The 13,704-nt window shown below is 41.4% G+C and overlaps 1 protein-coding gene across 4 annotated transcripts in view; it reads right to left on the bottom strand.

The window, feature by feature from the left end:
- The window catches only part of LOC111226201 (protein quaking-A), a 72,812-nt gene that overhangs the window by 41,411 nt on the left and 17,697 nt on the right, over positions 1 to 13,704 (bottom strand). For all 4 annotated transcript variants that reach the window (XM_022751315.1, XM_022751317.1, XM_022751314.1 and 1 more), the window contains exon 2: positions 5,721 to 5,863. In XM_022751315.1, the coding sequence (XP_022607036.1) occupies positions 5,721 to 5,863 (143 nt within the window). The remainder of the gene's footprint in view (positions 1 to 5,720; positions 5,864 to 13,704) is intronic.

Below are 13,704 nucleotides of genomic sequence, written 5' to 3'. Positions count from 1 at the left end.
TCTCTGTGCCTCTCAGTTTAATGACTTCAGGGACAGACAGGCCAAAGTATCACAAGACGCCATCCACTTACAGTATACAAGCACAATTTGCCAATATGCAAGCAACCACTGGCATTAGTGCAGTTATAAATACACATTTAACAGCTTACACTGTTGCCCTTCGTCATGTTAACTGACTACAACAAATAGTCCTCTCTGTTTAAATTATCATTGTAATTACCCTCCTCATCAAATAGCTAACTAGAAAACCATCCGTTCATCAAATTATCATCATCATGCATGGCTGGCTAGCTAGAGATATCAAAATCCTCCACTCTGCTGCTCTGTCAGTGAGGTGAGGTGAGGTGTGGGGCGCTACATTTCCAGGACTGGTAATGACTTAAGGGGGTCAGAAGGATATCAGGAGCTGGCATGATAAGTGATGACACCCTCATGGGAACCAGCTTAATGACTATCCCTGTGCAGGGAACTGGCAGGATGGCCGGGCAATTTTACTGCAATGAAAAAGAAAGGTCCAGGACAACTTGTCCGCTCAAACCACCAGAGCCTTTTCTTTGGTACTCTCAAATCTTTGTACCTTGCAGTGGAAGTGAAGTATCATGAGGCAATAAAGCAATTTTACCACCGCCTCTCACTAAAACCTGACAAGTACACACACACACAAATCTTTGTTTTACTATATTTGCAGGGAGCATCATTGACATTATGCATTCCCTAGACCTTTGCCCTAACCTTAACCAACTCAACTCAATTCCTAACCCTTAAACCAAGTCTTGGCCTTCAAACAACCATTTAAACTTGCAGGGTTCAGCATTTTGGTCCAGCCCCTCAAGCATAGTGGACTGCTGGTTGGGTTTTTGGACCCCACGAATACAGTATAACAAGCTCACACTTTCAACACAGCATACTGTGCCAAAAAAAATATTTTTGCACCATCACAGGAGAATTCACTGAAAGGCAAAGTAGATCGAATCCTAATTGTTAAGATGAGGAGAACAAAACATGGAGAACAGCAACATACTCTTTGTTTTATTATGAAGTTTTAATGCGTGTGTTAGTAGTTTATTAATTCGTGTATTTGAGCAAATAGTTAATATTATTTTATATTAGTTTTTATAATACCATATATTTTTTTTTATCTTATCCCTATAATATATTTTCACAGTTTTTTATTCAATGTTTTAATTACCTTGTTTTTTTGTTTTTTTTTAATTGAGTAAAGATTTTTGTACTTCAAGGGCACCGATTCGAGTTTAAAATTTATGAGACCATAGCAACATTTATTCTTGTAACAACAATACACTGATGACAACAACAAAAGAAACCAATCTCCTGTCTCTGACAATGGAGAGCACAGAACCAATATTGATCAACCATTTCTTGGTGTTTTCAGCCGACAAGTCATTTGCAGTCTTCAACTGGATTCATTTACCTTCAAAATACCGAATAATAACCAAAAAATGAAGACTTGCAGGGGGATCAAACATCTGTTCCTCTGAGGAGTCCATCACTTAGGTAAACAACCTAAAGTACCACAACAACCCACTAAACAAGAGGCAAACACTAATGCCACAGAAACACCAATAGGAGGGCTGTATCCCATAAATTACAGCCTTTCTCTTCACCCCCTTCAAGCTAGCAAGAAGAGTGTAGACAGTCCTGTTTACCAGTTGCACAACGGTTTGCAACTAACTGAGGGTCGTATTTCACAGAGTCAGCAAAGCAAGGGTGGCGTCTGTGTGTGCATGCACACCTGGGCATTTAACAGTTGGCAAATGCAAATATGCAGGGAATAAAGTGGAGACGGAGACACACTTAAAAGACATGTCACACATCGTATCAGATGCCTGAAGGTCAACGGAAATGACATGCTGAGCTGTCTGTCAGCCGCCTATCAATGTGTGTGTGAGCGTGTGCTCGGGAAAAAAGTGGAGCCACAGATAGCATTTAATTGAAGGTTGAAGTTATCAGATAGCCTGCGACTCAGCTGTCAGTCAAGATGCAGTCACCACGGTGACGCTTCACAGTGCTCTGCACCACTGACGACATCAGGAAATGGCTGACTTTGAAGAACGGTGAGGGAGTGGGTAGACAGACACACAGGCAGACAGGGTGATAGAGACACAGGCCTTTACACAAACACATTTACAGACAGATGTGGAGCACACAGGCAAGTACACACAGGCCACAAAAGGGACACACTTAAGGGAATTAGAGTAGAAGCATGCTGGCAAGGCAAGTTATTTTGGTAGAGTTGACATGCTGCACTGCATCCAGGCACCATGACAATCTGATTATCTACTGGTGAAACCAGAGCAGAGGAGTCGTAGGTGAGACAGAGAAAGCCCCATCGAGCGAGTGTGACCTCTGCCTTAGGATATGGTGGGAGTCTTGGTTTTAAATGAAAGCAAAAACTGAGAAGAAGGCAAGTGGATGGCAGGTATCCCAAAATGACAAGATGAGTGTGGAAAGAGGGAAGAGACAGGGAAATAGTATGAACGATGACAAATCTTCCATGGCAGGTGAGTTGATGCCAAGAACACAAAACAGAGACTTGGACCATCTCCCTGTGTTTTCTTGGGAGAACCTAAAATTGCGTCAGTAACACACACACGCGTGCATGCACACATATGCATATGTCTTTTCGGTGTGGGGAATCTGGGAAATCAGACGGAAATGTGAGTGGGGGAGAAATATTCCCCAGTCTAATAATCATCATTACAGTTTCCTCTCCTTTTAGCTATGGGTAGATCGGGGATAGGGAGTGACATTTTTCTTCCGTTACTTCATCGTTTCTTTCCTCTCCCCCTTTTCACACTGATCCCACATCATCTCCCCTCTTACCCCACTACTAAAGGATTCCACTCTTTATCCTCCGTGAAAACATAAACTGGATCTAGACATACTGTAGCTCACTCTGTGTTTAAACAACAATTATCAAACTACAGAGCTCAAAAAAGATGAGCTCAGTTCTGGGTGGAAGTCACTTGAACACATAGTAACATTTTGTCTGCTGTTTAAATAATGAATCTCTACATCTCATTCCCTCTCTACCCACCCCACTAGCTTACACTTGCAAAGAGAAGTAGGAGCAGACGGAAAAAAGGGGAGTATGTAAAAGGGAATGTTATACAGGTGGAATTCAAATAGTAACCAGTTTAACAGTTTTTGCACACATTGTTTTAACAGATATAATTTCTGGAAACAGGAGAGGTATGAGCAGAAAAAAATTCCATTTAGACCTGCTGCTGAATTCCCTTTGTTCCAATCATCTGGCATTTTCCTTTTTTCCTGCAGACTTAATGACTACACTTGGAAGGGGTGTGCGTGTGCGTACCAAAATAGAGGGAAAAAATGTCCAAGTGAAATATGTGCCATTTTTGCGTCACCGTGGATGTTTATTTGCTTGTACTTGTACATCCTTGTGTTCATGTTAGTGTGTGTATAAATTTGTGTCTACTAAGGTCATCAGTGAGTCATCTCAGCCACCAGGGGGAAGCCTAATTAATTTAGTAGCTTTCCCGGCAGCTCGTAAACACAAAACTGAGTTACCGTCGCGCTCTATTCGGAGCAGCATAGCACATCCAGCAAAGGGAACACAGGGGTCATCCTAGGATGCCACACTTTTAATAGTGCGTGTGTGCGTGCATGCGTGCGTGCGTGCGTACGTGCGAGAGAGAGAGAGAGAGAGCGAGAGAGAGAATCATTCCATTAATATTCTTTTCAGCCACAGGTGGCACCCACTGTTTCACACATTTTCACAGCCCTCCTTCACTCTTCTATAAATCACATTCACCGATCAGCCACAACATTTAAACCAGTTACAGCTTTTAATGTGGTTGTGACTGAACAGTGAATCGTTAAGAAGCATGTTCTACAGAGAGGGATGATTTAAGATACAGACCACAGTATCAGACATGCCCTTCAAAATAAAGTAATAAAGTAAGGCTAAAACATCAAAACAGTAATGTTGTGGACCAATGAAATTCTGAACAGACAACTGCAAATCACTTAACTGATTCATCACCCATACAGGGTCAGTCCAACCACATTTACACTTTCCTTTCAAAGTAGATGGTTATGTGTATTATTCTTGTTTTCTCATGATCTACACTATGTAAGGAAACATAATGAATGTATTCATAATGTCACAAAGGTATAGTGGCATAGCTTAAACTTAACTGAACTTAAACTTGTTTTATATGATATATTACACCAATCATGATTTTCTGTACAAACACCAAGGATAATAATAATTTTAATAATTATAATTAGTATAATAATTATAACAAAAATAAAGCAATTAGCACACTAAAGAAGCACCAAGTGCAAATATGATTCTCACAGCTAATTAGGGAACCGTTCAAGGACCTGAAGTCCTGTCACTACAGACGAAAGGTGAAAGACTGGGATTTGGTTGGCTGATTTAGCTTGTGAGCTCAGAGGCTGGGTTTGGTCTGAGGGTCAGCTGGAACTCAGCTTATCCCATCCAGTCCCTGGTGCCCTTTATCAATTCTGTCAGGGGGAAAATGCAATCCACGCCTGGCTGGGCCTTGCCCTGCTCTACGGTGTCTCTTATCCTTTGTCACCTCCCTCCATTCATTTCCTCACTGCAAGCTGTTGGGATTACGAAGAGAAACGTTGCTCCACAAGACATGATGCAACCATTCATGTGTGTGCCAGAGACTACCGCGGGGTCAGGACGGTGGCTGACTGACCGTGGTCAAAACCTTAAACAGACACTACATGGCTCCACACATAGTACACACATACAAGCAAACACATCTGTCATTCCTCAGACAAGGCTTTTACTGACTGGCCTCTTCAGTTTTGCCACCATCCTCCTTGTCTCTACAACCAGTATGACAGCTCCACCATGTACTATTCTTTACCCAGCTGAGTGTGTGCATGTAAAAAAAACAACAAAAAAAAAAACACTCAAACCAATATGAGTCTCTTTCAATTGAATATTTATGGAATGTGATTGTGATTTACCTTTCATGATGCTCCTCCTCTCATTCCCCTCCTTCTCTCCTTCTCAGCACTAATCTACCGCTGAGGTAGCTCATAAACACCTCAGCATGTTGGCTTTTCCTGAGACCAGGACCGACTTACACTGCCATCTGATATAGCTTTAAAGGTAGTTCATTAGCAACTTGGCACACGTGCAATGAGTTCACCAACTTTTGCTTAACAAACTAAAACAGTCAAGCTGGTCAACAATTGTGTCTTTACCAACCATAAATGAAAAATAGGAGGGAAAAGAGAGAGTAAAGAAGACAGAGGTAAGAGTGGAGTGCATGAGGAAAGCACTACCGAGAGTAAAACTATGAAACAGAAAAAATGAAAAAGAGAAGCAATGGTTATATCCGCAGCGCTGGCAGATTGCTATTGGCAGCTGTCTGTAAATGAATGTGTGTTGTATGTGTGTGTGGGTGTGTGTGTGTGGGAGTGCGTGTCCACAAATATAAGAACTGTGGATCTATTAGAGTGGCTCATTTAGCTGCTGCTAAGACAACAAACATTCCTATAGACATACCATATGATCAATTTTATGTACCCCACAATTATTTTCTCTATTGTATTTTTCTTAAGACAAATTATTAGTCTGTCGGTTGCAGTGTAAATATTAGTCCTGAAACAATTAAGGCAAATGCACTGATATTATTGGTACAGTGGGGCAGCCGACACAGTGTGAGATGTGTAAACCAGCTACTTACATCAGGGTACTCTTTGACAGGCACAAACAGTTTTTCCTGCAGGTGGACGATGGGCCCCATAGGCTCAGGCAGCTCCAGCGGGTGTCTGTCCACAAGGCCATTCACTGTGTCACTGTACATGTCTTTACGCACTCTGTTGATCTCTGAAACACACAAAAATATGTACATTGCAGTAAGCAACTGAATAACTAAATTACAATTGCACTTTTTTTTAATTTTGTATTTAATATATCACCGTCATATTGATTTTGACTTCTGGGCAAAGGCTTAATGTAGCATATAAATCTTTGCTGTAAAAAGAGTAAAGAAAAACAACAGAAATTTGTCAATTGCCTTGAATACTTTATGTATTTCATAGGAAAAGCAGCTGTTTAACTTTGTTTTTGGAGAGTATGTCACAAAACCTTTATTGTCATTTACACTCAGCTGTAAGTGTAAAAATATATGACAGTTGAACAGGGATGCCTCCTCATACCTGCAGGAAATAGCCATTTTTTCAAAAATGAACTCCTCTGAATAAAAACTGTTTGAATGTATGCAAGTTATTCTATATGACAGAAACAGAAGTTAAGCATTGCATTATTGAAGGGTTAAGGCCACCGTCTTTCCTTTCTGCCTGCTACTCCCCAGCGGCTGTTCTTTAATAGAGCAGCCTATGCGAACAGCTGCGAAGGTGGGGAGATGAGGCACAGAGAATTGCTCAGGCTCAGGTATATGCCTTCAGATCTGATCCCCCTGTCAGATAAAACTAATGGACCTCTCCCTCTCTCCCTCTCTCCCTCTCCCCCCCCCCCCCCCCCCCCCCCCCCCCCCCCATTCACATGCACCCCACTTTGACTTGTTCTGTAACACACACAAATTCACACACCAAAAGGAAAGCTGTGCTCTGCCAGTTGAGAAAATGTCTTCATTCATCCTGTGTGTCTGTGTAATGTTCATGTTGAGTGTGTCACAGTTGTATGAGGATTGACAGCTGTGGTTGTAACACCCGTTAATAAAGGACACACACTGGTCACACTTTCTAACTTCCCACGTTTTCCATCATCATATGAAACAGTCATGCCATTGCTAAACCAAAAAGCTAATCAGCAGTACAGGGTAGGAGAAAACCCAATCAAAGGAGGCATCTACAAAGACGAGTTTTTAAGTTTGAGGGTGACAAAGTTGAAACAAAATGGTAGGCCTGGTGAGGCCTACCATTTCATTTCAAGGAATGATTTGTCTGGGGTGGGGTTGGGACAGCTGTTAGGCACTATTTCCATCTCTCTCTCTGACACTTTCAGGCAGTTGGGAGATCTATATTAAACTCAAGCAGGGGAACTTGACACTCAACTATAGATGCCCTTAGCAAAGCATGCTTGACCTCCAAGTCTTATCCTTACATTCATGCCAATATTAAAGGGGGGTCAAACTGACATAATACGATTTCAGTGAAGTTTTTGTCTTTGTTTTAAGGTAGAATATTTAAACATTTTTACAAATGACAAATGATAAGACACTTGTGGATCTTAGCAATGAAATTACTTTGCAGGGATTTCCTGTTTAGGTGAAAATGTATTTTCACTGGATACCATCGATGACAGCCTGAGGTGTGTTTGATAGGCTCACGGACACTGACAAGCATACACATCTGGCCTGCAGCTGTGTGGACAACACCAGGGGAACAAGCCAGGAGAGACTTGGCCCAGAGCGCCTCCTTCCCAAACCACATGACTTCACCACTCTGAAGTCCACATAGATACTCCCAGTCCTCCCTAAACATGAATTCATCATCATGGTATCTAGCCCGGTGGATAGATTACATCAGTCCTAACCGACACCAGCAGCTTTAGGCCACATTCAGGCCGTGTGTAGGAACAGAGGGGCTTGGCAGTGACACATCAAACAGGGAGGAGATCAGGACAGTCTAACACAGGGACTAACTGGAAAACACAAAAGTTAATAGCAAATGAATGTGTGCTGTCTATCCAAAAGAACCCTCAAGTCCATAAAACTTAAACACGATGGCCTGCTGGTTAAAGACAGTATTTTTACCATGTTATAGTTTTAATGTCCAAAACTGTTGATATGCAGCCTGGTTATTTGTTGCTAGCTTCTCTTGTTGCTCTTCTCTCTTAAAAGGTATACTGCAAAAAATGGCAGCTACTAGCTGTAAATCTCAGTATCTTCTTTGCTTCGTCTATTTCTTAAAGCCAACATTTATAACAGAGAAGAGTGATTTAGCACACCACTGGTGGGCTAAGCATGTGTGTAGGAGCCATCAATGACGAGTAAAGAGGAGCCAGCATTCTGTAGGTTATATATAAATATATATGCAAAGTCTAATGTATCTTAGAGCATTAGTCCTTCAGATGACAAGAGAAAATAAAAAGAAGTGTGCACATGTGACAATGCAACCCAGCAACCACCAGTAGCAGCCCTCCTCCTTCTAATTCTATTTCCTCTTGCTGAAATGCCACATTAACATAAGGGGGCCGTGCTGGGCCATCAGTGGAGACGTGCAGCATTTGACAACCTCTAATTTAAGCGCGGCAAGTCTTTTCTGAAGCGCTGTGCTCACCTAAAAATTACCCCCTGCCTTGCACGACCGACAAAATCATTTGTCTAGCTGTCCACCCCAGCAGAAAAGGCTGATTTTGTAAGAGACACACAAGGGAGGGAGACTGAGGATCACTATCTTGGAAAGAAAAGACAAAAGAGGAAAAAAAAAAAATCAACTGTAAGAGAAGGGTAGGCTATCAAATGAGAACTTTTCTTCAACTCTGGCATTAGATGGCAAAAATCTGGATTACGGATGTGTTTAACAGCTATATGAGGAGTAGTAACAGATCCCCTCTTACTCCCCTTCAGCCTTCTCTCAGCTCCGTGCCAGTGTGTCATCCACAATCTGACTTAGCAAACCACACACACACTCACACAGCACTTTCCTGTCGGATCTGTCTGTGTACCTGTGGGGGGTGGGGGAGTGGCTTCACACACACACACACACACACACACACACACACACACACACACACACACACACACACACACACACACACACACACACACACACAATGGAAGAGATAATAATATCTCTAGTTTTACCGAGACATGTGTCAGGAAGAAACAAAAATCGACCTTGAGAGTAGTTGGAGGGCAAAGTGGAAGACAATGACAATGAGACAAAGCCAGGGGAATGAGGAAGAATTATAACCACAGTGCTGAGCAAGCAGAGTGCAGTTGTATTCCTCTTGACTCATGCTACTCTTTTCTGCCTCAGTGTAAGTTAAAACATGTTTCATTTTATCCTTCTCTCTCTTTTTTTTTGTTTCTCTCAATTTATGTCCTTTCTTCTTAAATCTGCAGTGAAACAATAAAATGGCACAGGCTGTAGCTGCATATGCATCTGCCCTTTGTGAGTTCAATTGAAAAGAAGATTTCTCCTCATGTTCTCAGTGATCTTGGAAGTGCAGAGAGATAAACACATAAGGGACAGGAGGCTGGAGGGGTGAATGTCAGGTAGAGGGGTTTGAGTGGCAGTGGACTGAGTTAAGAGAATCAAAGTGAGGCCTGTTGGGAGGATGTTGGATGTGAATGTTCATTCTTGACCTTGGGAAAAGTTTATAAAAAAAAAAAAAAAAAAAAATCACTTCAAAGGTAAAAGATAGCCATGATTAATAATTTAAGTTTCCAAGCACAACATTTAACTTAATCTTACGTTTAAAAAAATTGATTTACTGGTAAGCAACATGAAATGTACAAGTATAATATACATTTTTCAAGCTTAAAAGCAGTATGCTCAAGAGAGAATCTGCACACTTTGCACTTTTGCTACCACTGCCATAATTGGTTCTTCAGTAGGCTTACTATTGCTGCCACACCAACCATTGCCAAACCATTACCCCTTGACAGAGCACAGTTGAACTATGCCTAGGCCAGAGATTCACATGCACAAGGAAGGAAAAGATAGATGGAACAGAGAAAAGAAATTCCATTAAGTCTATCCACTCATCTGAATGAGTGATATTTGACAGAGTCAGCCACCAGGAGCTCAGCACCATGGGATAGAGAAGCTTTTAATCTATTCACCCAGCCTGATGCCAAAAAACACTGACCACATAGTGGCAGCACTGGCAGAATCAAGAGGAACGGTTCAGGAGTGGTTGAGATGAGGAGAGAAAGAGTAGAAGACGGAAAAATAACCAAATGAGGTAGGAATATTTTCTAATGTTGCAGCTCCTCTGATCTAACGTGATCTAATGAATGTAAACACAGCATGAGGACAAATTTGGGGGAATGGAGTGAAAAGGAAAGATCAAAGACGGAGCAAAGAGACAAGCCAGAGGGAGAGAGAAAGAAAGAGAGCAGAGTCAAATTAAAAAACAATGGAGAAGTCCAGAAGGAGATACTGTAATCAGGTTTAAGACTGGTGAAGATCATTCAGCTAGACCTGCTTCACTAGAGAATGGGAACAAGTCCATTAAGGGCCCAAAAATAGACCTGCTCCATAACTGCTTTGTCCTCACCCTGTAGCTCACAGCAAAACGTCCTCTGACCATGCAGAGCAAATCTGTTCATACACATTCTGTGAGCGCAAAAGAAAGAGCAAGAGAAAGAGAAAGAGAAAGAGAGAGAGAGAGAGAGAGAGAGAGAGAGGGAGAGAGAGAGAGAGAGAGAGAGAGAGAGAGAGAGAGAGAGAGACGAGAAGAGAGAGAGAGAAGAGAGCAAAAGAAAATAATGTAATGGGTGAGTAATCAGTGTATGATCAGCTTTGCCTGAGGAAAGCAGCTTTAGATGCCTTGTGATGCCTGGTATTAGGCTGATAATATCTGGCACCTGAGACAGATTGAGTCTAACACCAATTAATCTTAAAGCCAAAATGATCAAATGTTCAACTCTGCAGAGAGACTGAATGGGTCTTTCCTGTTTAGGTTGATTTAAGATCAAAAACCTATAGAGTAGGGAAAGATGGAATGATTCCTACATTTCATCTTTTCCTGCTTGCACATGGATGCAAGCTCAATTAATGATTTAAACAGGTGAAGAAATGGCTTGGAAGCTGAGGTAAATATAGGCACAAGAAATGTGGAGGTTGTGTCTAAAAAACTACAGCAATCACAGATAGACCTAAATGTGCTGGTGCTGAGTGAAACAAGACTCAGACGAGGAACAAGCCTTTTCACTTTAAAGCTGTGCACTTTAGCAATCACAAAGCCTGGGTACCCGTTGCAAGCGAAAGGATTTGGGCGTTTAATGCATTCCTGCCCTTTATTCACAGCACAGACAACTTTATCCAAGACGACACTCCACTTCAACAGTTTAGGGGTTTGGCAGGCCAAGCATATGAAAGACGGAGGTTTCTTTTAAAGCAGAGAGCCGAAGTATAGTGTGCATTGGTGGGGGTGACCGAGCCATGAAAACGTATGCATTTCTGGGTCTTATCATCAACTCACAGCTGCCTCTCTCTCTCGCCCTCCTTCTTTGTGAAGGAAAAAAGAAGTTTCCTCATGCTTCTGTCTTATTTTTACTTCCTAATCTTTGATTTAACAGTAGGCCTGTAGTGCACAATCCTTTGATGTTCACGCACAAACTATTCTTGTGCTGTTAATGAGTATGCTGTACTATCATAGCTAAAAACAGCACATGCATTTCAGTTCCTACTAGGAACATACCAGGTTTAGGTTTGATATATCTTGTTCTAAGAGTTTGCATTGGGGAACATGTGCCTCAGTGAACATTAATGTTAACATCCTGTAGCCAGAGGGTTTCTATTTCATTTGTCATTGTTTACAATTTGCAAGACTGTACAATAAATATAATGGATAGTAGGAGTGTGACAGTACATGTATCATCTTATTTTGGTTTTGTAGCCTCATGAACCAAGAAATGATGGGGCATGGGCCATTATCGTTTCCCAGTAAATAATAGCAACACTGGACATGCAGGAGTCGATCAGACGACAACTGTGGATCACCATTGTTCAACCCAATTAAGGTAATGTTATGTCTGTGGAAATGGCTACATCAAACGCACCAACTCATTTGCGACAGCATTACCCAACTGTGTCTATTACTTGCAGTAGTCTAAAACACACTGGGGTGCAAGTCGTTCTCCCCATGGCATCCAATCATCCTCTTTCCACAGATTCAGAGAGAGAAAGGGTAATAACGAATAGCGCAGGAGTGCATTGCTGTGGATATGTGACTACACTTTGTCGTTAGTAGTCCCGTCCCACCCCTGATAATGTTCCTCCAGTTTCACCTTGCCACTTGCACTTGTGTTTCCTTGCTGAGCTATAGCGGAGGAACAGTCGCACAAATTTTGACTGAAAAAAACTTTGCAAGATACACATTAGATTTGACTAACTCTGCTTGCTGAAGCATCATATTAGCTTTGGCTGACCTTTTGGCACAGGATGGGATTTTGGCATTTTGGAACAGAATAGTAACAAAGAAATTTGTCATCCATCTCTCTGCAAGAGATCACTTCAGAGAAGTACATCATTACAGCAACCAACAACTTTTTTTAATGTAAATATGGCTTGAGAGTATTGTGAATCAGACTTGGAAAGTACAGTATTAACATGTATGTCGCATTTTGAATTTACCACCAGGTCTTTGTTAATGGTTTCACAATGCATCTTAACTGTCAAATTCAAAATGGTACTGAGAAACACATTTCAGTTTTACTTTGCAGTGAGTCATCCACATAGTTCCTGAACCCTGACATGATGTGGATATAAGTGCTGGCCCCCACAGGCTGAGGGGTCTAAATGGCTCTAGACAGAAATGACGGTGCGGTTTGCTGGGAGCCAGAAGAGATTTATGTTGTGTGTCAGGGATTCTCCTAAGGCAGGCTGGGTAAAAAGCTCCAGCGTCAGGTCTTTAAGTAGATAGGCCACTAAATAAACGACTGGCATAACAAGGTTTCTGGATCTTCTCTTCTCTGGGCCAGGTAAAAAAACATAATAAAATATAGAAAAATGGTCACATACACATACACACTTTCTCAGCTATTTCATGGGTAAGCGCAAAGCCAAGACTATCCATTCCAAATTGGGAATGGACAGTTGATGCATTGTAAAACGGAAAAGTGCTTCCACACACTCTCAGCAACACAATATCCGTCTGAGGTATACACTATGGTACAAACATTGCAGAAAGTATATATATCTGGGGTGTGTGAGAGTTCACGTTCACGTTTACATCTGAGCCAACTACCTCTCTGAAAGCAGCACGTTCCGCTCTCTGATCTCAATAATGAGCTGAAGCCGCCTGAAAACACACACATAGGTAACAATTCACACAACATTTAGTTATGGTCCAACAATGGACAGGAATATGTGTGCCCTCACATAAACTCAAGTACATATCATTTATATAAAAACAAACACCCAGCTAAACATTAAAAACACCCACACACGCATGAGCTAATAAGCTTTTGTGTGTTTGTAGGCAAGGCTCCCCTGAGAGAGTGAACCCACAAAAATAACACTCCTCACAGAAGGAGGAGGGAAATTGCCTTAGAGGAAAATCTGCTAAACAAATACAGCAGGAAACAAGAAGGAAATAGCGCTGCACCTCTCCTCCATCTTGCCTTAATAGCCATTGCTTCATATTTAGTCTAGTGACAAAGAGTAAAAACACAGATTACCGAGACACACAGCTGTTATTTGTCATGCATCAACCCCATACTCTCCCTGAACGCTTACATTATTTTACAATATTGCTTCTTCTACCTTTAATAGCAGAATAGAGCAAACTCATCAGGATTATTACAACTACAGACATATATTTTATTGGAAAATGGAATTACATGTATTGCACAGGTAAAACATAAAGAGCATGACTTGTTTTTGCAACCCGTTAAAGTCATGTTTGGTCTAAATTTGGTTTCTGTCATTTTCTTTTACTCAAAATATTTACAAAAAATTATGTCCATAGTCCATCAAATCAAACCATGAGTTAAACACCTTAATTATGTCAGAAACATTAACAAATTG

This window comes from Seriola dumerili, unplaced genomic scaffold (genome assembly GCF_002260705.1).
Source record: "Seriola dumerili isolate Sdu_G_001 unplaced genomic scaffold, Sdu_1.0 BDQW01000149.1, whole genome shotgun sequence".
NCBI classification, from domain to species: Eukaryota; Metazoa; Chordata; class Actinopteri; order Carangiformes; family Carangidae; genus Seriola; species Seriola dumerili.
Note: the sequence above shows the minus strand (reverse complement) of the source record. Positions and strands in the feature narration are given on the sequence as shown.